Source organism: Primulina eburnea, chromosome 1 (assembly GCF_022965805.1).
Source record: "Primulina eburnea isolate SZY01 chromosome 1, ASM2296580v1, whole genome shotgun sequence".
Lineage (NCBI taxonomy): Eukaryota > Viridiplantae > Streptophyta > Magnoliopsida > Lamiales > Gesneriaceae > Primulina > Primulina eburnea.
In genome coordinates this window covers 13,045,579-13,070,047 of record NC_133101.1, presented here as the reverse complement: position 1 = coordinate 13,070,047, position 24,469 = coordinate 13,045,579, and the positions used below count along the sequence as shown (strand labels likewise).

The 24,469-nt window shown below is 42.3% G+C and overlaps 1 protein-coding gene across 3 annotated transcripts; it reads right to left on the bottom strand.

Annotated features, from left to right (window-relative positions):
• Positions 1-891: 891 nt before the first annotated feature.
• LOC140827965 (uncharacterized) lies at positions 892-23,061 on the bottom strand. Of its 3 annotated transcripts, XR_012117087.1 has the most exons (4): positions 2,277-2,676; positions 2,167-2,190; positions 1,862-1,928; positions 898-1,278 (listed from the first exon to the last, which is right to left on the bottom strand). XR_012117087.1 is itself a non-coding variant. In XM_073190932.1 (2 exons), exon 1 carries the CDS (start codon positions 22,806-22,808, stop codon positions 21,894-21,896), a length of 915 nt encoding a protein of 304 aa, XP_073047033.1. In that variant the 5' UTR covers positions 22,809-23,061; the 3' UTR covers positions 892-1,278; positions 21,746-21,893. The 3 variants fall into 3 exon arrangements, 1 of the variants encoding a protein (XP_073047033.1); XR_012117088.1 differs by lacking the exon at positions 1,862-1,928; XM_073190932.1 differs by lacking the exons at positions 1,862-1,928; positions 2,167-2,190; positions 2,277-2,676 and adding an exon at positions 21,746-23,061 and having other exon boundaries at positions 892-1,278.
• Between the last annotated feature and the right edge of the window lie 1,408 nt (positions 23,062-24,469).

Below are 24,469 nucleotides of genomic sequence, written 5' to 3'. Positions count from 1 at the left end.
CTAATTACACGAGCAATCACAAGTTCCAAAATAAGATATAATCAAAGTAGCTGGTCTAAATTTTAAAAGGATAAGTAGCAAACTTTTAGCAGGATATGCTGACCTCCCTCAGCAAAGAAAATGAAGCATGAACAGTTTCAGATGACTTCAGCAGTTCCTTAATATTCACCTGCCAAATCTTCACTCTATAAACAAAAAGAAGAGGAAAGTCACAAAATTAAATGTTATAATCAAATAAAAGGTAAACCTTATATGTATGTGTGTGTATAATTCAGTAGTTCTAACCCATGTCAAGCAAATGTGCTAGACTTTTGGCTTCGAAAACAGAAAAAGGTTAATTAGTTACTCACCTCCCATTAGAACTTCCTGTCGCTAAAAGAACTTGAGGTTTTGAAATTTCAGAGCCATATAAAGCCCATCAAATAGATGTGATGCATGTATCATGTGCCTTGAGAAAGCCACCATTTGATGCTTTACATGGGAGTTCAGGGGTAATAATGGAATAACTCTCTGGTGCATCAATTCTCCAGAATGAAATTAGACCACATTTCAATCCTGTAGCAAGAATAGAGCAGCAGCCCGAGGAGTTATGTGGAATAGAAACCCAATCTTCAGATGTCCTCAGAATCGGTGACCAAGCCACAATAAGGGGTGTCAGCATTGCATTGCGAGAAGCATATTGTTGTGCCGTTATTAGTTGAACATTGCATTCTTTGATCTTCAGAGGTGTCCCTTCAGAAACAGATATGGGAATAATTTCCCATGTATTGTTTTCTTTTACATTGTCAAGGTTTTTTGCAGCAACCTAATAAAAATAGCAACACATTCAATTTCATGGCATATATCAAATGCACAACTTTTGTGAGGGCCCGTTATCCAAATAACGATTTATTAACATGCAATCATAATTAATCGGTAAACAGCGGAAAAATGAGTTAAAAATTTGCGTTTGGGCCTATAAAAATTTCGGCATGACCTTCGCATAAATAGGACATACCAGAAAATCAAATACTCAAAATACACAACGTATGCCCTCAATAAACACAACAGCATAAACATGTGCCAGCTAGACACAAACATGACATATACAAACCCAAAATATCATAGAGCCGACAAGGCTCGATAATACCATAATACAATCCTCAAAATATATACATATAATATCTGGGAGACATCAACACCACGCAGTACCTAAATACAACTGAGCCCACTCTCAAGGAGCTCTGGTACTTCCTGAGGCTTCTTCTCGAGCGCCTGAGGTCGAACCATCTGTACCACCTGTCATGTCCACACACAAAAGACACGACAGCCCCCTCTCGGGGGTCAGAAACCCCAGTACGAGACATCAAGAAACCACGATATATGACATAGAAATGCAATGATGCCATGCATGAATGCAATGCATGTGTAGGTGCAAGATATCAGGATATCAGGAATCAAATGATCGATATCAACAATCATACATATATGCTCGAGCTGGTCCACGACTCAGCGGACCGTGCCTGGGATATGGCCCAGCCTCGAAGCCAGCAACTACCTAAGCCGGACCGAATCAAGGTAGCCAAACATCTCCAGTACACCATATCATATCGTATATATAGCGGATCTCAACCGAAATATAACTGGATCTCAATAACAGATAGGCTCAATATGATATGTTCAGTGGTATTGATGTGTCTAACTAAAATAAAATGTGTGTAAACAAAAGAAATATTTTATTTTATTTTGCACATCAATTACCAACTGATAATATGCGAGTCAGCATATAATATCACATAAATCAACAAATAGGAAATAAATCATACACAGGATCATCAGATGCCTCTGTCAGACATCGTGAAAATAACTGATTTCTACGTACCTCAACTAATTTACCAGTAACTTAAATCCTCAAGAAAGTCCTGGAAGTGCCAACTCAGACAAATCACCTGAATAATAATTTAAATGGTCTTATTATCATTTAAAAATCCCAGAACCATTTAAATTCACTAAAAATCCAATTTCAACAATTTAGGCATTATAAATTCCTAAAATTCAAATATTCGAGTAAAATGCCTAAAATCAATCTTTTTTATTCTATCGTCGCAAAATATTCTTTTCAGCTTTAAAAGAAGCTAAACTAATATTTAAGCGACAGCGATAAATTCTAGGTTCGCCAGGTAATACCTCCAACTCGCACAATTCCGGAACCTACAACAATAACCCAATAATTAATCAATAATGATACAATATTTGATTCGAAATTGAATTAAATTCACATAGACAATAATCCTCACCGATATAGCTTATACTTCCAATAACAGAGGCTAAAATCGATCCTAAATCGAAGCTAACCGGCAACAGGCGGCAAACTCGCCGGAGTAGGTAACCGGAATCACACAGAAAAACATGGGTTCTCGAAAATTTACAAAATTGGTACCAAAAGAAAGCTTATGACATAAAGAACAAAACCCCTCAATCAATTTTCAGTTTTGAGTGGCGGAAAACGGCGATTTCAACGGTGAAACCGACGGCGTTTCTCGATGGGTTTTCAGAAATCGCGATTTTATCTAGCAAGATTGGTATCAATGGATAGCTTTCGTCAAGGGCTTTCCAACCATATATTTACTTGAATTTTTCGGTCACCGGGGCGGCTACAATCGGCGGTCAAAGAGGCGAAAATGATGGTTTGAAGCTTTCACAATGGGGTTTACGGGTTTCTGGAGAGAGATGGAACATTTCGGATGGTGATGTGTATTTTATATATATATATATATATATATATATATATATATATATATGTGTGTGTGTTTGTGTGTGTGTGCATGTTTATCTTTTATCTTTTCGGGGTTCGAAATTTGACCCAGTCTATTTTATTTCAACTCTTGTGTGCTATAAAATTTAGATATGCATTTTAATATCGTCTATAAACCGATATTTTCTAATACATATTTTAAACACACAATTTAATTATTTGGCTTAATTATTTTAAATTAATCTTAATTATCGCCAAATAATATATTTAAATCGGGCCATTACATTTCTCCCCCTCTAACAAAAGATTTCGTCCTCGAAATTGAAACACACAACACACACCTTATATACAACATAGTCAAACATCTACCACTGATAGTACATAGGAATGTCAGAGTACATGGAATAATTTGTGACAGTTTCAAACAAGTGAGGCCATTCTTGCCGCATTTTAGCCTCCAGCTCCCATGTAGCCTCTTCAGTCCCATGTCTACTCCACTGTACCATAACCAGTGGAATCGTCTTATTTCGAAGTTTCTTATCCTTTCGATTAAGAATCTGTATAGGATACTCAATATAGCTAAGAGAACTGTCTAACTCCACATCCTCGGGTCTCAGAACATGAGATGGATCCGGCTCATACTTCCGCAGCATAGATACATGAAACACATCATGTATAGCAGACAAACTCTGCGGCAAGTCCAATCTATAAGCCAATAAGCCAATCCTTTCAACAATAGTATACGGTCCAATATAACGTGGAGCTAATTTCCCTTTTCGCCCAAATCTCATCGTGCCACGAAATGGTGACACCTTTAGAAAAACTTGATCACCGACTTGAAATTCCAAAGGCCTACGTCTTTTATTCGCATAGCTAGATTGACGATCCTGAGATGCTTTCATTCTTTTTCTAATCAAATTAATCTTTTCATTCATCTTTCAACAAACTCAGGTTGTATCAATGGTTTTTCTCCAACCTCATTCCAACATACAGGCGATCGACACCTTCTACCATACAAAGCTTCGAATGGTGCCATCCCAATAGTTGTTTGAAAACTATTATTGTAGGAGAATTCAACCGATGGTAAAGATTCTTGCCAGTTTCCACCAAAATCCATGACCACTGATAATAACATATCCTCCAAAGTTTGTATAGTCCTCTCTGTCTGACCATCTGTTTGGGGATGATAAGCTGTACTCATTGCCAACTTAGTACCCAAAGCATTCTGAAGACTACTCCAAAACTTGGAAGAAAATCTAGGATCTCGATCAGATACAATAGATACTGGAACTCCATGCAATCGAATAATATTATCCACATATAATCGTGCCATTTTATTATAAGCATAAGTACGATCGTATGGGATAAAGTGTGTTGATTTGGACAATCTATCGACTATCACCCAGATAGCATCACAACCTCTGTTTGATCTGGCCAAGTGAGTCACGAAGTCCATTGCAATATGTTCCCAGTTCCATTGTGGTATTTCTAAACTCTGTAACATACCTCCAGGTTTCATTCTCTCGGCTTTAACCTGCTGGCATGTCAAACATTTTGCTACAAATTCAGAAATTTCTCTCTTCATTGCATCCCACCAGAAATATGGCTTCAGTATGTGGTACATTCTATGAGTACCAGGATGAACACTATGACGGCTGCAATGCGTCTCTTGAAGCAATGCTTCTCTCAATCCTGTGACATTTGGTACCACTAACCTGTTATTAATTCGTAAACAACCATCTGATGAGATATTGTATTTATCTGGGTTACCAGAAAAACCAAATCTTTCGATTTCTGAACTTGTGGATCATTCTTTTGAGCTTTCTTGATCTTCGAAATAATCTTCGGCTCAAATTGTAAAGCAGAAACAATAAAATGATTGCCTTTCGGCTGAAAAGTCAAACCAGAAGTACATAAATCATCATAATTCTGCCAGACATGGATAGATGCTATCATAACATCCTGATACTTCCGGCTTAATGTGTAGTGACCCGTTCCAGAATCACCTACTAATTGAAAACTAAGCATGCAATTAACTTAATAATTACTAATCAGAGATAATAGCGGAAAAGTCAAAAAATAATGGTTATACAACCCAATCGAAGTCTAGAACAATTCAAAATAAGGTAAAGAATATCTGGTACAACCATATCGAATCAAATGATACCGAAACTAAACCAACCGGCTACTCAACGTCCTCCTCCTGCTCCTCCGGAACCATCCAACCTGAGACCTGCCCCGAGGGAATGGGGTGTCCAAGATAAACAAAACCGAGGACGTGAGCGATAAGAACGCCCAGTACAAAAGTATGAGTATACAGACCTATATGAAATGCACATGCTATGATCATGATACCGGGGTAGTCAAGAAACAGGAATCACAAAAGGATCTCAACAATGCTCAGTCTAGAGGCGCCAAGTGGATAGTGCCGCGCGGTCCAACCTCTGGGTCACTGCATCCACTACAAGACAGACGTGGACCTAAAATGTCCCGGACCACCGAAGCCCTCCCGACCCGTCGGCCACTGTGTACTCTCGGTGTCCATGCGTCCACAAGACAGGGCTGAGCGGCCCCAAGATATAGCTTATCTCGAAAGAGATACAGCTCAACAGCAAAGGCTATCTCGAAGGAGATACGGCTCAACATGAAATGCAACGTGCAGTAATAAACGTGACATAATAGCATGCATCATATGACATATATCAATGCACCACATAATCATGCAACACATATATGAATGTATACTCAACCAGGATATCTCGGATAGTACTTTCGTACCTCTATCACAGCAATCCTAATCCACTGGAACAACCAGACAACAGGTCTAATCCAAGCCTATTCATCAAGTGAAAACCATCACTAAACTTATCTACCAGACTTAACTAGATAATCCTGAGATAAATACTGATAAAATTCCAAACCTTCGTCCGTCGCTAGCCCGCTGATGCCGCTAGCTCCCAACTAGAGCACAGCTCTGCTACAAGACCAGCAGCTCCCCGCTAGTGCCCAAATCTCGGAACAAGACTAGAACCTGTCAGAAACGACTGAAATGCTATGGAACTCTCTGAATTGGCGAGTCAAAATGAGGAAATCCGACCACTATTTATAGGCCATGTTCGGATCCTCCGAACACCACTTCGGAACGTCCGAACGCTACGTGTCCACTGGCTCTTGACAGCTCATGATCGGATCCTCCGATCATACACTTCGGACCGTCCGAACATGCACGTGTCCAGCTGCTCTTGACACCTCATGATCGGATCCACCGAACCTACACTTCGGAACGTCCGAACTCTTCGGTGCTTCCGAACCATCTTCGGACCTTCCGATCATGATTAATCACCATTAATCCGTTAATTACCCAATTCGGCATTCGGGCTACTACATTCTCCCCCCCTTAAAAGATTTCGTCCTCGAAATCAGGCTTAGAGAATGAACAAAACGAAATAACAACATCGCTATTATATCTCAATTGTTGTTGAATACAACTGATATCTCGATTACAATTGAAAAACACAAACATATACAAAGCAAAACTCAAAAGAGCTCTGGATGTTCTGAACGCATACGACTCTCTAACTCCCAAGTGGCTTCTTCAGTGCCTCTGCGCTGCCACTGTACTAAGACAAGAGGAATGATCTTATTCCGCAACACCTTGTCTTTACGATCGAGAATCTGAACTGGTCGCTCCACGTAAGACAAATCTGATTCAAGTTGAACTTCAGAGGGATGCAAGATGTGAGACTCATCTGCTACGTATCGTCTCAACAAAGATACGTGGAACACATCATGAATACCGGAAAAATACGGAGGTAATGCTAACCTGTAAGCTAAATCTCCCACACATTCTAGAATCTCAAAAGGACCAATGAATCTCGGAGATAGCTTACCCTTGAGACCAAATCTCAAAATCCTGCGAAAAGGCGAAACTCGGAGAAACACTTTCTCACCTGGCTGAAAATAAAGAGGTCGCCGCTTGGTGTTCGCATAACTAGCCTGTCGATCCTGGGCAATCTTAATCCTCTTCTTGATTACTGCAACTTTATCAATAGCCTGCTGGACTAACTCCGGTCCCTCAACATGTCGTTCACCAACTTCGTCCCAGAATAAAGGAGTACGACAACGTCGCCCATACAACGCCTCAAATGGTGCCATACCAATACTACGATGGTAGCTGTTGTTGTACGCGAACTCAATCAAAGGCAAATGATCCTGCCAAGCGAGTCCGAAATCCATAACACAGGCTCGCAACATATCCTCAAGCGTACGGATAGTCCTCTCTGACTGACCGTCAGTCTCCGGATGATAAGCAGTACTCAGACTCAGTGTAGTACCCAAAACTGACTGGAAACTACCCCAAAACCGTGAGGTAAAACGAGGATCTCTGTCACTGACAATACTGACAGGCACTCCATGCAAACGTACAATCTCCTGAATGTACAATCGAGCCATACGATCGAAAGTGAAATCCCGGTTATAAGACAGAAAATGAGCAGACTTGGTGAGTCGATCCACCACTACCCAAATAGCGTCACTATTCCTCGACGATAATGGCAAGTGAGTAATGAAATCCATCGCGATATGCTCCCACTTCCATTCAGGAATAGGTAGATTCAACAATAATCCTCCAGGTCGACGGTGCTCTGCCTTAACCTGTTGACAAACAAGACACTTGGAAACAAACTGATAAACACTGCGCTTCATCCCTTTCCACCAAAATCGTGTCCTCAAGTCTTTATACATCTTATTACTTCCTGGATGAATACTCAACTTACTTCGATGAGCATGAGATAAGATCTCCTCCCTCAAATTATCATCTTCTGGTACTACAACTCGATTAGACAAACACAGAAGACCATTAGACTGATAATGGAAACTGCTATCTCCACCCGCTAACCGAGCTAATCTCTGAGTCTTGAGATCAGACATCTGAGCATCTCGAATCCGAGCGAACAAGGCTGGCTCAGATAAAATGGTAGCAACACGAATGCTCTCCATACCTTTCCGATGTTTGAAATTAAATCCCAACGAACAACAATCCTGAATAGTACTAATCATAGCACTGGTCTGAAGTGCAGAAACTCTCACTTTGCGACTAAGAGCATCAGCTGTGAGATTTGCAGATCCTGGATGGTACTTGATCTCGCAGTCATAATCTTTCAGCAAATCCATCCAACGACGTTGCCTCATGTTCAACTCAGCCTGAGTGAACAGATATTTCAGACTCTTATGATCAGTAAAGATTTCAAACTTAACCCCGTACAAGTAATGACGCCAAATCTTCAGCGCGAACACAATAGCTGCCAACTCTAGATCATGAGTAGGATACTTCTCCTCGTGAGATTTCAGCTGTCTGGAAGCATAAGCAATCACATGACCGTTTTGCGTCAACACACACCCTAAGCCTTGAGAAGAGGCATCGGTGTAAACACTGAAACCATCAGATCCTGACGGTAACGCCAAAACAGGTGCAGAAGTCAGAAGTCGACGAAGCTCTCTGAAACTATCTTCGCACTCAGATGACCACTCAAATGGAACATCCTTCCGAGTAAGTTGCGTCAAAGGTCTAGCTACCTGGGAGAAATTCACGATGAAGCGACGATAATACCCTGCTAGACCTAGAAAACTACGGATCTCAGCCACCGTCGTAGGTCGTGACCAATTTAGCACTGCCTCAATCTTGCTGGGATCCACAGAAATTCCTTCCTTGGAAATCACATGACCAAGGAATACTACACGATCAATCCAGAACTCGCACTTACTCAGCTTAGCATACAATTGCTTCTCGCGAAGAATCTGCAACACAATCCTCAAGTGCTGGACATGCTCTTCCACACTATGAGAATAGATCAAGATATCGTCAATGAAAACCACCACAAACTGATCCAGAAAATCTCGGAAGACTCGGTTCATCAGATTCATGAACACCGCTGGCGCATTCGTCAATCCGAATGGCATAACTAGAAACTCGTAATGCCCATAACGAGTACGAAATGCAGTCTTGGAAATATCATCATCTCTGACTCTCATCTGATGATAACCTGATCGCAAGTCGATCTTGGAGTAAACAGAAGTACCCTGAAGCTGATCGAACAAGTCATCAATACGGGGTAATGGGTACTTGTTTTTGATCGTCACCCGATTCAGCTGGCGATAATCAATGCACAACCGCATCGATCCATCCTTCTTCTTGACAAACAAGACTGGAGCTCCCCAAGGCGAAACACTCGGGCGAATATAACCTTTATCAAGAAGATCCTGCAATTGCTGCTTCAGCTCTCTCATCTCTGACGGAGCCAGACGATAGGGGGCACGAGAAATCGGTGCAGTCCCTGGCATTAATTCAATGCCAAACTCCACCTCTCTAACCGGAGGAAAACCAGGAATCTCTTCTGGAAATACATCAGGAAATTCACAAACCACTGGAATATCCTCTATACCAACACTACCTGTGGACGTATCAATTGTATAGATGAGGTAGCCTTCCCCGCCCGCCTCTAAAGCACGACAGGCTTTCAGAGCAGATACTACTGGCATCGGAGGTCGCGCTCCCTCACCATAGAAAAACCAACTAGAGCTCTCAGTCGTACGAAACTGAACAAGCTTCTGGTAACAATCCACAGTAGCTCGGTAGGTAGTCAAAATGTCTATACCCAAAATACAATCAAAATCTTCCATCTCCAGAATCATAAGATTCGCAGTCAACTCGTTACCCTCAAAATCTAAAGGACAACCCATCACTAGACGCTTGGCTAAAACCGAATGACCCATCGGGGTAGAAACAGAAAGAATGACATCTAGAGAAACATGCGGTAACTTATGACGTTTAACGAATCGTGCAGAAATGAATGAATGAGATGCTCCGGTATCTATAAGAACAAAAGCAGGAATACCGCATAAACAAAAAGTACCTGCTATGACTCTCTCGGTCTCGTCTGCAGCCTGATCCTGGTTCAACGCAAAAACTTGACCTTGGGCACGAGGTCGAAGATTCGAACTACCCACTGCCTGACCCTGCCTCCTCTGCTGAACAGTCGCCTGAGATCCAGAACCAGATCCTGCTCCACCTCGCGACTGAGGACAATTCTTCTTAATATGCCCCATCTCTCCGCACTGATAACAAGCTCCTGCGGCTACTCGGCATTGCTCCGATGGATGGTTCTTCCCACAATGCGCACAAGACTCCTTCTTCTTACCAAAGCGGAAAACACCGCTAGATCGAGATCTAGATCCAGAAGAAGACGAACCAGATTTCTTGAACGACTGAGATCGAGGCCTCAAAGTACTCGGAGGTCTAGAAGAAAGAATAGCCCTACCACGCTGGAGACTGATCTCTGCTTGACGACACCGGTTCACCAACCCATCGTACGAAGTAGGATTATCACAGACAGTGACTCGATCAAAGATCTCCTGATTAAGGCCCTGGAGGAAATGATCATACTTGGCCTCAGAACTGCCACTGATATGAGGAGCGAAGGGTAATAACTCAAAGAATTTCTGCTGATACTCATCAACAGACATACTCCCCTGCTTCAGGTTCAAGAGCTCAATCGTCTTGGCCTGGCGAAGGGCTGGAGGAAAGTACAGCTGCATGAACGCTGCACGGAAATCGGCCCAAGTCGCTCTACCCTGAGACTGAACTATCGGCGCAGAAGTCGATCGCCACCACCTGCGAGCACGGCCCTCAAGAAGAAAACTAAGGGTCTCCATCTTCTGCTCATCGGTGCACTGGAATGCGCGGAAACAACTCTCCATGCGCTCTAACCAATCCTCCGCATCATCGGGAGTCTCACCGCCAACTAAAGGCTTAGGCCCCATCTGCATGAAACGATGCATATCGAAACGCCTAGGACCATCCCGACGATGACGATGCTCATGGTGACGCCTAAGATCATCCTGGTCACCCCATCGACCTACACTCCCCTGACTACTCCCGTCATCAAAATGGTCAGCCATCGCTACAAGATAGAATAGGGAAAAATGGTCAACGGAAATCCCAAAACAAAATCTATATCCCAAAATCATACGCATGCTCTGATACCATAAATGTAGTGACCCGTTCCAGAATCACCTACTAATTGAAAACTAAGCATGCAATTAACTTAATAATTACTAATCAGAGATAATAGCGGAAAAGTCAAAAAATAATGGTTATACAACCCAATCGAAGTCTAGAACAATTCAAAATAAGGTAAAGAATATCTGGTACAACCATATCGAATCAAATGATACCGAAACTAAACCAACCGGCTACTCAACGTCCTCCTCCTGCTCCTCCGGAACCATCCAACCTGAGACCTGCCCCGAGGGAATGGGGTGTCCAAGATAAACAAAACCGAGGACGTGAGCGATAAGAACGCCCAGTACAAAAGTATGAGTATACAGACCTATATGAAATGCACATGCTATGATCATGATACCGGGGTAGTCAAGAAACAGGAATCACAAAAGGATCTCAACAATGCTCAGTCTAGAGGCGCCAAGTGGATAGTGCCGCGCGGTCCAACCTCTGGGTCACTGCATCCACTACAAGACAGACGTGGACCTAAAATGTCCCGGACCACCGAAGCCCTCCCGACCCGTCGGCCACTGTGTACTCTCGGTGTCCATGCGTCCACAAGACAGGGCTGAGCGGCCCCAAGATATAGCTTATCTCGAAAGAGATACAGCTCAACAGCAAAGGCTATCTCGAAGGAGATACGGCTCAACATGAAATGCAACGTGCAGTAATAAACGTGACATAATAGCATGCATCATATGACATATATCAATGCACCACATAATCATGCAACACATATATGAATGTATACTCAACCAGGATATCTCGGATAGTACTTTCGTACCTCTATCACAGCAATCCTAATCCACTGGAACAACCAGACAACAGGTCTAATCCAAGCCTATTCATCAAGTGAAAACCATCACTAAACTTATCTACCAGACTTAACTAGATAATCCTGAGATAAATACTGATAAAATTCCAAACCTTCGTCCGTCGCTAGCCCGCTGATGCCGCTAGCTCCCAACTAGAGCACAGCTCTGCTACAAGACCAGCAGCTCCCCGCTAGTGCCCAAATCTCGGAACAAGACTAGAACCTGTCAGAAACGACTGAAATGCTATGGAACTCTCTGAATTGGCGAGTCAAAATGAGGAAATCCGACCACTATTTATAGGCCATGTTCGGATCCTCCGAACACCACTTCGGAACGTCCGAACGCTACGTGTCCACTGGCTCTTGACAGCTCATGATCGGATCCTCCGATCATACACTTCGGACCGTCCGAACATGCACGTGTCCAGCTGCTCTTGACACCTCATGATCGGATCCACCGAACCTACACTTCGGAACGTCCGAACTCTTCGGTGCTTCCGAACCATCTTCGGACCTTCCGATCATGATTAATCACCATTAATCCGTTAATTACCCAATTCGGCATTCGGGCTACTACATAATGCATCTGCAACCTGATTCATTTTTCCTGGCCGATACTGTATGTCACAGTCAAAATCTTTCAATAAATCTAACCATCTTCTCTGCCTCATATTCAGTTCTGATTGAGTAAATAGATATTTCAAACTTGTAATAGCCGAGCCCGGTGTACGGTACGGTTTAAGCTTTGTTTGTTATTGGGTTTTATGATTAGATGATTATAGTTGTGTTTTTGGGCTATAGTATTTTTGGTTATTGTTGTCTTGAGGTATTAGATGTTGTTGGTTGTTCGTTTCAGTGTTTCGGTTCGATTTTAGTTGCTTGAGAGTTGTTCATTGCCGTGGCTAGAGTGCACCCGCGCTCTTAGAGGAGTGCCCCCGCGGTGTACTATTCATCATTTTGGTTTTGGAAGGCCGTGGCATCACCGCACCCGCGGCAGTGCAAGGACCGCACCCGCGGTGATTGCAGTACCGCACCCGCGGTCATCGTGCATGGTTTTTATTTTGGTTGGCCGAAGGCATAGCGCACCCGCGGTGCTTGTGGCAGCGCACCCGCGGTGTAAGTATGGGCGAGTTTTTAAGTTACTTTTTGGAGTTGTTGGTCATACCTTATCCTATCCTATCTTCCATTTTCGAGATTTCCTCTCCATTTCCAAGGGTTTTCCTCCATTTCTTTTGCTTCCTACCTATGATTCTTGGAGTTGTTGGATTTCCGACTTGAGATCGACGTTCTCCGTGGTATAAGGAAGCTTAGGTAAGTTTTTGGTTAAGTTCTATCAAGGTTTTTGGAGATAAGATGTTTTGGGAGTGTTGTTTTGACTTGATTATTGGATTATAGAGTTGATGTTGGTATTATTTATGGACTATTGTTGTAGGTGGTGTACCAAGAGTATAGTTGGAGGTGTTCTATTGGTTTGTAAGTGGAATTTCATCCCTTTGCTCACATGATGTTATATGTATTGTGTTTTAAAGATTTTAAAGTGATATTCCCTTCAATTGATTCATTGTTATGTATTGATTCCATTGATTATCTATTGGAGGCATTGATGTCTCACTATTGTTAAAAGGGAATACAAGAGAAAATAAGAGATTGTGAAACGACGGTTTTAAATGCTATTCAGAGTTCAAATGTTTTATTGGATTGATTAATCATAGTCAGAGCATTGCATGCAATTAGTTGATCAACGACCATAGGCTTATATCCCTCAGATTTATCGGTTTATATCGATTTGGGATACGAGCAACCACAGACAGAGATACTATTGATATCAATCCAATCAGAGAAAAGAGAAATACCATCTTATTGCTGTCTTATTGCTACAGTTATTGCTATAGTATTTATGATTCAGAGTTGATGGTATTTATGATTTCAAAGTCATGTTTTACTGAGTATACTATGTACCATTGCTATGTTAGAGTTCCACTTGCTGAGATTTATTCTCATTTCAGTTATTTTCATGTGATACAGATAAGAGCGACGGACCGGGACGTTTACTGTGGATGGGGGTCATATGCATACGAGGATTGGAAGGATGATTATTTTGTTATCAGTTTGTAACATGATCACACTAATGATATTTTGTATTTTGTTATGTCATTGGAATGATCATGTATTTATTTTGTAAACATTTTTATGAAATGTATTTTGAAACTCCTTCCATTTGAAAGAAAATTTTAAATTCCGCTGTATTTTATTGTTACGGGTCAGGGTGTCACATTTAGTGGTATCAGAGCACCGGTTCTTCGGACCAATGCATATGACTTCGTCTACTTTCAACTGTCCGGGTATGTTTTATTGCATCTATCTATTCATTGTTATCTATTGATTGGTGTCTTGTAAGCAATTGTAGAGTATGCCACCTAAGAGGAAAGCAGTAGAGGGTGAGGATAGTTCTTTCTCGAGAGTTGTCGATGAGTTCGGCAAGTTGCTTAAGGAGCAGGCTAAGGTGCATAGCGAGCAGATTCAGCAGCTCATTCGTATGCAAGGTACTGGCCAAGGTAGAGGGCAAGGTAGAGTTCCAGTAGCTCAGGCAGTGGGCACCGATGCTATCTTTTCTGGTTTCAAGAGGATGGATCCACCGGAATTCGCAGGTAGTTCTGATCCGTTAGTGGCTGTCGAGTGGGTCAAGGCTTTAGAAGCGATCTTCGATCATCTCCAGTACGAGGACAAAGACAGGATCAGCTGTGCTGTTTTCATGTTTGTTAAGGCCGCCCGCATTTGGTGGAATGCAACCAAGGTTGGTGTGACTGTTGCGACGCTGAAGTGGTCTGAGTTTACTGATTTGTTCTACGACAAGTATTTCCCCGATGCACTTCGAACGAGGAAGGTTACGGAGTTCTTGGAGCTTCGTCAGGGGAGCATGGATGTCGGTGAGTATATTCTGAAGTTTGAGGAGGGTTGCCTATTTGCTTCGTATATTGCTTCGAACGACAAGGACAAAGGTGCTCATTTCATTCGAGGCCTCAGAGCTGAGATTCGACGAGATATCAACATGTCCAAGGCCGTTACTTTCAAGGAGATTGTATCCGAAGCTTTGTTGGCCGAGCAGGACGAGAAGGACATTGCCCGGGAGAGGCAAGAGAGACACCAGGCCATTGCTCAGAGGGGACATAGTTCGAATCAGAGAGGCAGAGATCGTTTCAGAGGCAAGGGAAAGATGGATTCTAGTCCTAGACCACCGCCAGTTCCAGTTGTTCCAGTTGATCCCGAGAAGCCACTTTGTCCTAAGTGTGGCAAGCATCATAGAGGAGAGTGCAGATATGGCACTCATTCTTGTTATCGCTGTGGCACGGTAGGCCACGTTGCCAGAGATTGTCCACGAGGAGCTAGCCAAGGGAAGGTGCAGGGTCGGATCTTTTCGATGACTAAGGAAGGTATTAATCACGATTCTTCATTGATCTCTAGTACTATTTAATTTCAGGCAGGGTAGCTACGACATTGATAGATACTGGTGCTACTCATTCTTTTATGTCTGATTTGTTTTTGAGATCGTTGGGTATAGTTCCTTCTGTTCTTCCCCTTCAGCTTAGTGTTATGTTGCCTTCGGGGGACGTGTTGTGCCCGAAATCGATTGTTTATGCGTGTCCTGTTCGTATTGAGGAGCGAGTTGTCTTCGCTGATTTGATTGTTATCCCTATGGTTGCCTTTGATGTTATTCTTGACATGGATTGGCTTTCGACTTACCGTGCAGTTATCGATTGTGTTGCTAAGACAGTAGCTTTTGCAGATGATGGCCATGGTGGAGTTCTCGCCAGCTCAAGTACTTCGCTGGTCCTTCCTTTTATTTCTTGTCTTGAGGCTGAGAGGTTGATGTGTAGAGGTTGTGATGTATTTCTGGCTTCTATTGTGGATGTTGATAGACTGATTAAGTTGAATATAGATGATATCGATGTTGTGAGGGAGTTTGCTGATGTTTTCGAGGATGATGTTCCGGGTTTGCCGCCGGATAGGGAGGTTGAGTTTGTGATCGATTTAGCTCCAGGTACGGTTCCTATTTCTAAGGCTCCGTACGGGATGGCCCCTACCGAGATGCAGGAGTTGAAGTCGCAGTTACAGGATCTTTTAGACAAGGGTTTTATTCGTCCGAGTTCTTCGCCTTGGGGAGCTCCTGTTCTGTTTGTCAAGAAGAAAGATGGTTCTTTGCGGCTGTGTATCGACTACAGGGAGCTCAACAAAGTGACTGTCAAGAACAAGTATCCGTTGCCTCGGATAGATGATCTGTTTGATCAGCTTCATGGTGCTACAGTATTCTCGAAGATTGATCTTCGGTCTGGCTACTATCAGTTGAAGGTTAGGGAGTCCGATATCCCTAAGACAGCGTTCCGGACCAGGTACAGTCACTATGAGTTTCTTGTCATGTCTTTTGGACTGACCAATGCCCCTTCAGTCTTCATGGATTTGATGAACCGTGTGTTCAAGCCTTATCTGGATAGCTTTGTCATTGTTTTCATCGATGATATCTTGATCTATTCCAAGACTAGAGAGCTTCATGCCGAGCATCTCAGAGTTGTTCTTCAGTTGTTGCGAGAGAAGAGGTTGTTTGCCAAGCTGAAGAAGTGTGAGTTTTGGTTGGATCAGATTTCTTTTCTAGGCCATGTGGTTTCGAAAGATGGCATTGCTGTTGATCCGTTGAAGATAGAGGCGATTCAGAATTGGCCTATTCCTACTTCTGTTTCTGAGGTACGCAGTTTCCTTGGTTTGGCGGGTTACTATCGTCGTTTCATTTCAGACTTTTCCAAGATTGCCCTGCCATTGTCCAATCTGACGAGGAATACGGTGAAGTTTGAGTGGTCTATTGATTGTCAGAGTGCGTTCCAAGAGTTGAAGGACAGGTTGACGACAACTCCTGTTCTTTCTTTGCCTAGTGGTTCTGAGGATTTTGTTGTCTATACCGATGCGTCGAAGAGAGGCCTTGGTGCAGTGCTGATGCAGCGAGGTAAGGTTATTGCTTATGCGTCTCGCCAGTTGAAGGATTATGAGAAGAATTATCCGATGCACGATTTAGAGTTGGCAGCTGTGGTTTTCGCCCTGAAAATTTGGAGACATTATCTGTATGGCGAAAAGTGTGAGATCTTCACAGACCACAAGAGCTTGAAGTATCTGTTCTCTCAGAAAGAGCTCAACATGCGGCAGAGGAGGTGGTTAGAGCTTGTCAAGGATTATGATGTGACTATCAGTTACCATCCGGGGAAAGCGAATGTAGTGGCTGATGCTTTGAGCCGGAAGTCGAGTTCTTCCTTGAGTTCTTTGATTCAGAGGCCGTTGTTGATGGACTTGCATCGAGAGGAGATTGATTTAGTGATTCCAGGTACCATTGCTCGTTTGTCAGCGTTGGTTATTCGATCTACATTGACGGACATGATCCGTAGAGAGCAGACTGATGATGTTCAGTTGACAGAGTTGAGAGCTAGAGCTGAGGTTAGAGGGAACTCAGAGTTTGGTTTGAATGGTGATGGTTTGGTGACTTTCAGAGGCCGTATTTGTGTTCCTGTTGGCGACGATATTCGTAGAGACGTCTTGACAGAGGCTCATACCGTACCTTATTCGATTCATCCAGGCAGCACGAAGATGTATCAGGATCTTCGTCGACTTTACTGGTGGCCAGGTATGAAGAGAGATATTGCTTTGTTCATTTCTCAGTGCCTTACTTGTCAGCAGGTGAAGATTGAGCATCAGAGACCTGCTGGGACATTGCTATCTTTGCCGATTCCTCAGTGGAAGTGGGAGCATATCACTATGGATTTCATGACTGGTCTACCTAGGACGCAGAAGGGCTTTAATTCCATTTGGGTTATTGTTGATCGATTGACCAAGTCAGCGCATTTTCTCCCAGTCAAGACGACGTACTCGATGAATCAGTATGCCGAGGACTACATAGCAGAGATTGTCAGACTTCATGGGGTTCCTGTGTCGATCGTGTCTGATCGTGACCCTAGATTTACTTCAGAGTTCTGGAAGAGTTTGCATAGAGCTATGGGTTCGCGGTTAGCTTTTAGTATAGCTTATCACCCTCAGTGCGACGGTCAGTCAGAGAGAGTCTTCAGATTCTTGAGGATATGCTCAGAGCTTGTACTATTGATTATTCTGGTAGCTGGGATTCTAAATTGCCTCTTGTGGAGTTCACGTACAATAACAGTTACCAGGCGACGATTGGCATGGCACCGTATGAGGCACTTTATGGCAGGAAGTGTAGATCCCCTTTGTTTTGGGATGAGGTTGGTGAGAGGAAGATGTTGGGACCAGAGTTGGTCCAACTGACAGCCGATGTTGTTGCAGTTGTCAGAGAGAGGATGAAGACTGCTCAGTCTAGGCAGAAGAGCTATGCAGATGTTCGTCGCAGACCTTTGCAGTTCGAGGTTGGCGATCATGTATTTCTGAAGATAGCACCTCTCAAGGGTGTGATGCGATTTGGCAAGAAGGGCAAGTTGAGTCCGAGGTTTATTGGTCCATTCGAGATATTGGACAGAGTCGGTGACCGAGCCTACAGATTAGCCCTACCGCCCGATCTTGACAGAGTCCATAATGTATTTCATGTATCGATGCTCAGGAGGTATATTGCAGATTCTTCCCATGTTCTTCGCCACGAGCCATTGGACTTGACGCCGAATTTGACTTACCAAGAGATTCCGGTCCAGATTTTGGATCGCACAGTCAGAGTATTGAGGAACAAAGAGATCGGCATCGTTAAAGTCCTTTGGAGGAACCATTTGATCGAGGAGGCTACGTTACGTGGGAACCAGAGATTGAGATGAGAGAGAAGTACCCTGAGTTGTTCGTGCAGTGACGTCAATTTCGAGGACGAAATTCCTCTAAGGAGGGGAGATTGTAATAGCCGAGCCCGGTGTACGGTACGGTTTAAGCTTTGTTTGTTATTGGGTTTTATGATTAGATGATTATAGTTGTGTATTTGGGCTATAGTATTTTTGGTTATTGTTGTCTTGAGGTATTAGATGTTGTTGGTTGTTCGTTTCAGTGTTTCGGTTCGATTTTAGTTGCTTGAGAGTTGTTCATTGCCGTGGCTAGAGTGCACCCGTGCTCTTAGAGGAGTGCCCCCGCGGTGTACTATTCATCATTTTGGTTTTGGAAGGCCGTGGCATCACCGCACCCGCGGCAGTGCAAGGACCGCACCCGCGGTGATTGCAGTACCGCACCCGCGGTCATCGTGCATGGTTTTTATTTTGGTTGGCCGAAGGCATAGCGCACCCACGGTGCTTGTGGCAGCGCACCCGCGGTGTAAGTATGGGCGAGTTTTTAAGTTAATTTTTGGAGTTGTTGGCCATACCTTATCCTATCCTATCTTCCATTTTCGAGATTTCCTCTCCATTTCCAAGGGTTTTCCTCCATTTCTTTTGCTTCCTACCTTTGATTCTTGGAGTTGTTTGGATTTCCGACTTGAGATCGACGTTCTCCGTGGTATAAGGAAGCTTAGGTAAGTTTTTGGTTAAGTTCTATCAAGGTTTTTGGAGATAAGATGTTTTGGGAGTGTTGTTTTGACTTGATTATTGGATTATAGAGTTGATGTTGGTATTATTTATGGACTATTGTTGTAGGTGGTGTACCAAGAGTATAGTTGGAGGTGTTCTATTGGTTTGTAAGTGGAATTTCATCCCTTTGCTCACATGATGTTATATGTATTGTGTTTTAAAGATTTTAAAGTGATATTCCTTCAATTGATTCATTGTTATGTATTGATTCCATTGATTATCTATTGGAGGCATTGATGTCTCACTATTGTTAAAAGGGAATACAAGAGAAAATAAGAGATTGTGAAACGACGGTTTTAAATGCTATTCAGAGTTCAAATGTTTTATTGGATTGATTAATCATAGTCAGAGCATTGCATGCAATTAGTTGATCAACGACCATAGGCTTGTATCCCTCAGAGTTATCGGTTTATATAGATTTGGGATACGAGCAACCACAGACAGAGATACTATTGATATCAATCCAATCAGAGAAAAGAGAAATACCATCTTATTGCTATCTTATTGCTACAGTTATTGCTATAGTATTTATGATTCAGAGTTGATGGTATTTATGATTTCAAAGTCATGTTTTACTGAGTATACTGTGTACCATTGCTATGTTAGAGTTCCACTTGCTGAGATTTATTCTCATTTCAGTTATTTTCATGTGATGCAGATAAGAGCGACGGACCGGGACGTTGACTGTGGATGGGGGTCATATGCATACGAGGATTGGAAGGATGATTATTTTGTTATCAGTTTGTAACATGATCACACTAATGATATTTTGTATTTTGTTATGTCATTGGAATGATCATGTATTTATTTTGTAAACATTTTTATGAAATGTATTTTGAAACTCCTTCCATTTGAAAGAAAATTTTAAATTCCGCTGTATTTTATTGTTACGGGTCAGGGTGTCACAAAACTCTTATGATCTGAGTAGATAATAAACTGCTCACTATATAAATAATGTCGCCAAACTTTTAAAGCAAAAACAATGGCTGCTAGTTCAAGATCATGAACTGGATATCGGGATTCATGTGTTTTCAATTGCCTTGAAGCATAAGCAATAACTTTTCCATGTTGCATTAAAACACATCCCAAACCTCTTGATGATGCATCAGTACAAACCACAAATCCACCTGATCCAGATGGCAATGCCAACACTGGTGCGGTTGTCAACTTCTCTTTCAATGTAAGAAAACTCTTTTCACATTCATCTGACCAAATAAATCTTGCATCTTTCTTGGTCAGTTGGGTAATAGGTCGGGCAATCTGTGAAAATCCTTCAATGAATCGTCTATAATAGCCGGCCAATCCCATAAAACTTTGAATCTCCGGTATATTGGTTTGTCTAGCCCAATTCAGGACTGCTTCAACTTTACTCGGATCTACAGATATACCTTGGGCTGATATCACGTGACCCAAAAATATCACGCTATCCATCCAAAATTCACACTTTGACAACTTAGCATACAATTGAGAATCTCGAATTGTTTGAAGAACCAATCGTAAATGCTCTTTATGTTCCCGTTTTGATCTCGAATACACCAGTATATCATCAATAAAGACAATAACAAATTTATCCAAAAAATTTCTGAACACTTTATTCATCAGATCCATAAACACTGCTGGTACATTTGTTAAACCAAACGGCATTACTAGGAATTTATAATGCCCATATCTAGTTCTAAAAGCTGTTTTAGGAACATCTTCTTCTCTAACCCGAAGTTGATGGTATCCTGATCGAAGATCAATCTTCGAATAAACAGAATTTCCTTGAAGATGATCAAACAAGTCATCAATTCTAGGCATAGGGTATTTATTTTTAACAGTGACTCGATTGAGCTGCCTATAATCAATGCACATTCTCATAGAGCCATCTTTCTTCTTTACGAACAATACAGGTGCTCCCCAGGGTGACATACTAGGGCGTATATAACCCTTTTCGAGTAAGTCCTGTAATTGCTCTTTCAATTCTTTCAGTTCTTCAGGAGCCATTCTGTACGGTGCTCTAGAAATCGGCGCAGTACCCGGCATCAAGTCGATGCTAAAATCAATTTCTCTCTGTGGTGGAAAGCCTGGTATTTCTTCAGGAAAGACATCGGGGAATTCTTTCGCTACTGGGATATCAGATAATTTCGGTTCTTTCTTTGTAGCATCCACAGCATAAACCATATATCCCTCATTTCCTAAAGATAATAATCTAAACATTTCCATTGCTGAGACTAACGGTATCTTAGCCTGTGATCCTTGACCATAAAAATTCCATTTTCTACCATAGTATGGCCTAAATCGTACAACACCATGAAAACAATCTACAGTGGCTCGATAACTGGACAGTGTGTCCATACCAATGATACAATCAAAATCATGCATCGGTAATACAATCAAGTTTGTGATCATAATGCTATCATCGAAATGCAACACACAATCTAACACAATTTGCCCAGATGGAATAAATCGACCAGCTGGCGTAGACACAGATAAAGTTTCATTAAATGGTGTAGTCCAGAGTTCATATTCATCAACATAATCAGATGCAATGAATGAATGAGATGCTCCAGTATCAAATAAAACTCGTGCAATATGATCGTAAATAAGGCAAGTACCTGCGATCACCCCTCCTGGAGCCTCTCTAGCCTGGTCCTCAGTCAAAGCATACACTCGGGCTTGTTGGGGACCCTGAAAAGACTGTGGAACATTACCCCTGACCTGTGGGTAACTAGACTACTGGTATGACGGTGCAGAAGCAAATGGTTACTGAGATGAGCCACCTGGAAAACTACCTCTGGCATAAGGCAACTGTTGTGGCTGCATCTGTCCCTGTGCACGGCTCGGAAAAACTCTGGCATAATGCCCTGACTTACCACAAGTATGACATGAACCCTGTACTCCACTACACTGTGCAGTAGGATGTCTTCCTCCACATCGATCAAAGTAAATCACGGGGTACTGTCCACCTGTCACACTTTGTGAACTGCTCGAACTAGAGGAACTGGACTGATATTTCTTTTTAAATTGTTTTCCTTTTGGTCTGAATTGTTTTTGTTTCTGTTGGCATGACTGTTGAGATGGAAAAGATGGTGTACCCGCTGGAAAATATGAACCCCCACTAGGCATTTGTGGAGCCTGTGGTTGTTTACCCCTTTTCAATCCAGCTTCAATTCCAATCGCCTTATCCACAGCTTTGGCATAAGTTGTAGGCGACCCAGCCATAACCATAGCATGTATTTGAAAGTCCAGTCCTTCCAAAAATTTTGAAATTTTACCTTTTTCACTCACAGCCACATGTGGCACATAAGTGAGGAGAGCAGAAAGTTGTCGAGCATATTCTTCAACGGACATATTGCCCTGAACTAGTCGATGAAATTCTGATTCTCGGGCTGAATAGTAGGATGGTGGAGCATATTCTTGGAGAAATTTAGCACGAAACACCTCCCAAGTGATTTGACTACCTGTTTGTTGCAATACATTGGTATTAGCCTCCCACCAACGCTGTGCACGATCCCGTAGTTGGAGAACTGCCATGGTCAACCTTCTATCAGAATCATAATCCACTGTGTTAAACACGAATTCCATTTGTTTCAGCCATCCTTCTGCTCGATCACTGCCTTCATTCCCAAAGAATTTCGCGGGATGCATATTTTGAAATCGAGCTACAGCCAATTCCATTTCATCAACCCTGTTCACCAACTGTTCTACCTCTGCATCAGCTCTAGCGGCTACCTCTGCAGCAGGACGCCCGCGTCTATCTCGAGGAACTCTGTCAATACCTCCGATATTCTATGCCCCAGACTCCAGAGCCACTTCTTTTCCTTTCCCTTTATTCCCTCTAGTTGCCATTCTACAGAATTTAAGGTTAAATTCCCAAAATATTCAATAACCTCAATATAATCAAAAACACCAGAATAAAACTCAAATGCATAGTCTACATGTCATATCTCTAATATACTAACATGTAATTCACATCAGGCAAGAGCAATTAATTTCAAATAATCAAACACATGCGCACAAATTTCTTGTGCCTAAACTCGAGTGTATTAACTCTAATACGAGCGTATCCCAGTCTACGCTCTGATACCAACTGTGAGGGCCCGTTATCCTAATAACGATTTATTAATATGAAATCATAATTAATCAGTAAACAGCGGAAAAATGAGTTAAAAATTTGCGTTTGGGCCTATAAAAATTTCGGCATAACCTTAGCATAAATAGGACATACCAGAGAATCAAATACTCAAAATACACAACGTATGCCCTCAATAAACACAACAACATAAACATGTGCCAGCTAAACACAAACATGACATATACAAACCCAAAATATCATAGAGCCGACAAGGCTCGATAATACCATAATACAATCCTCCAAATATATACATATAATATCTGGGAGACATCAACACCACGCAGTACCTAAATACAACTGAGCCCACTCTCAAGGAGCTCTGTTACTTCCTGAGGCTTCCACTCGAGCGCCTGAGGTCGAACCATCTGTACCACCTGTCATGTCCACACACAAAAGACACGACAGCCCCCTCTCGGGGGTCAGAAACCCCAGTACGAGACATCAAGAAACCATGATATATGACATAGAAATGCAATGATGCCATGCATGAATTCAATGCATGTGTAGGTGCAAGATATCAGGATATCAGGAATCAAATGATCGAAATCAACAATCATACATATATGCTCGAGCTGGTCCACGACTTAGCGGACCGTGCCTGGTATATGACCCAGCCTCGAAGCCAGCAACTACCTAAGACGGACCGAATCAAGGTAGCCAAACATCTCCAGTACACCATATCATATCATATATATATAACGGATCTCAACCGAAATATAACTGGATCTCAATAATAGATAGGCTCAATATGATATTGTTGAAAACTAGATTCTGGAGTTTGACAAAACATAAATCAATCGATTAACAAAATAAGAATCAACTGATGCGCACAAGCATATTCGACAACTGAAGACAGTTGATACAATGATACAAAGTAAAATGATCAGTTGAAACTGATCAGTTAAAAACAGAATGTCTTAAAAGCTTCTCAACTGAAGACATCTCGGGAAAGACCAAAGGAAACAAACAAATTACAAGGGCGTCGCACCTCGATCACTACAGCATAGAACAATGTGTTTCGGCTATAGCAATTAAGACGCCGTATCACAATCAATGAAGAGAACATTGCCCAAGGAATGATGAAGTGGCAATCAACGGATACTAGAATTCAAATGCATATCAAAGTTACCATTGAAAAAGAAGTATAAATATAACTGAAGAACAGAAGATGAAGTATTGAAACGATCACTCAATCTTAAGCTTG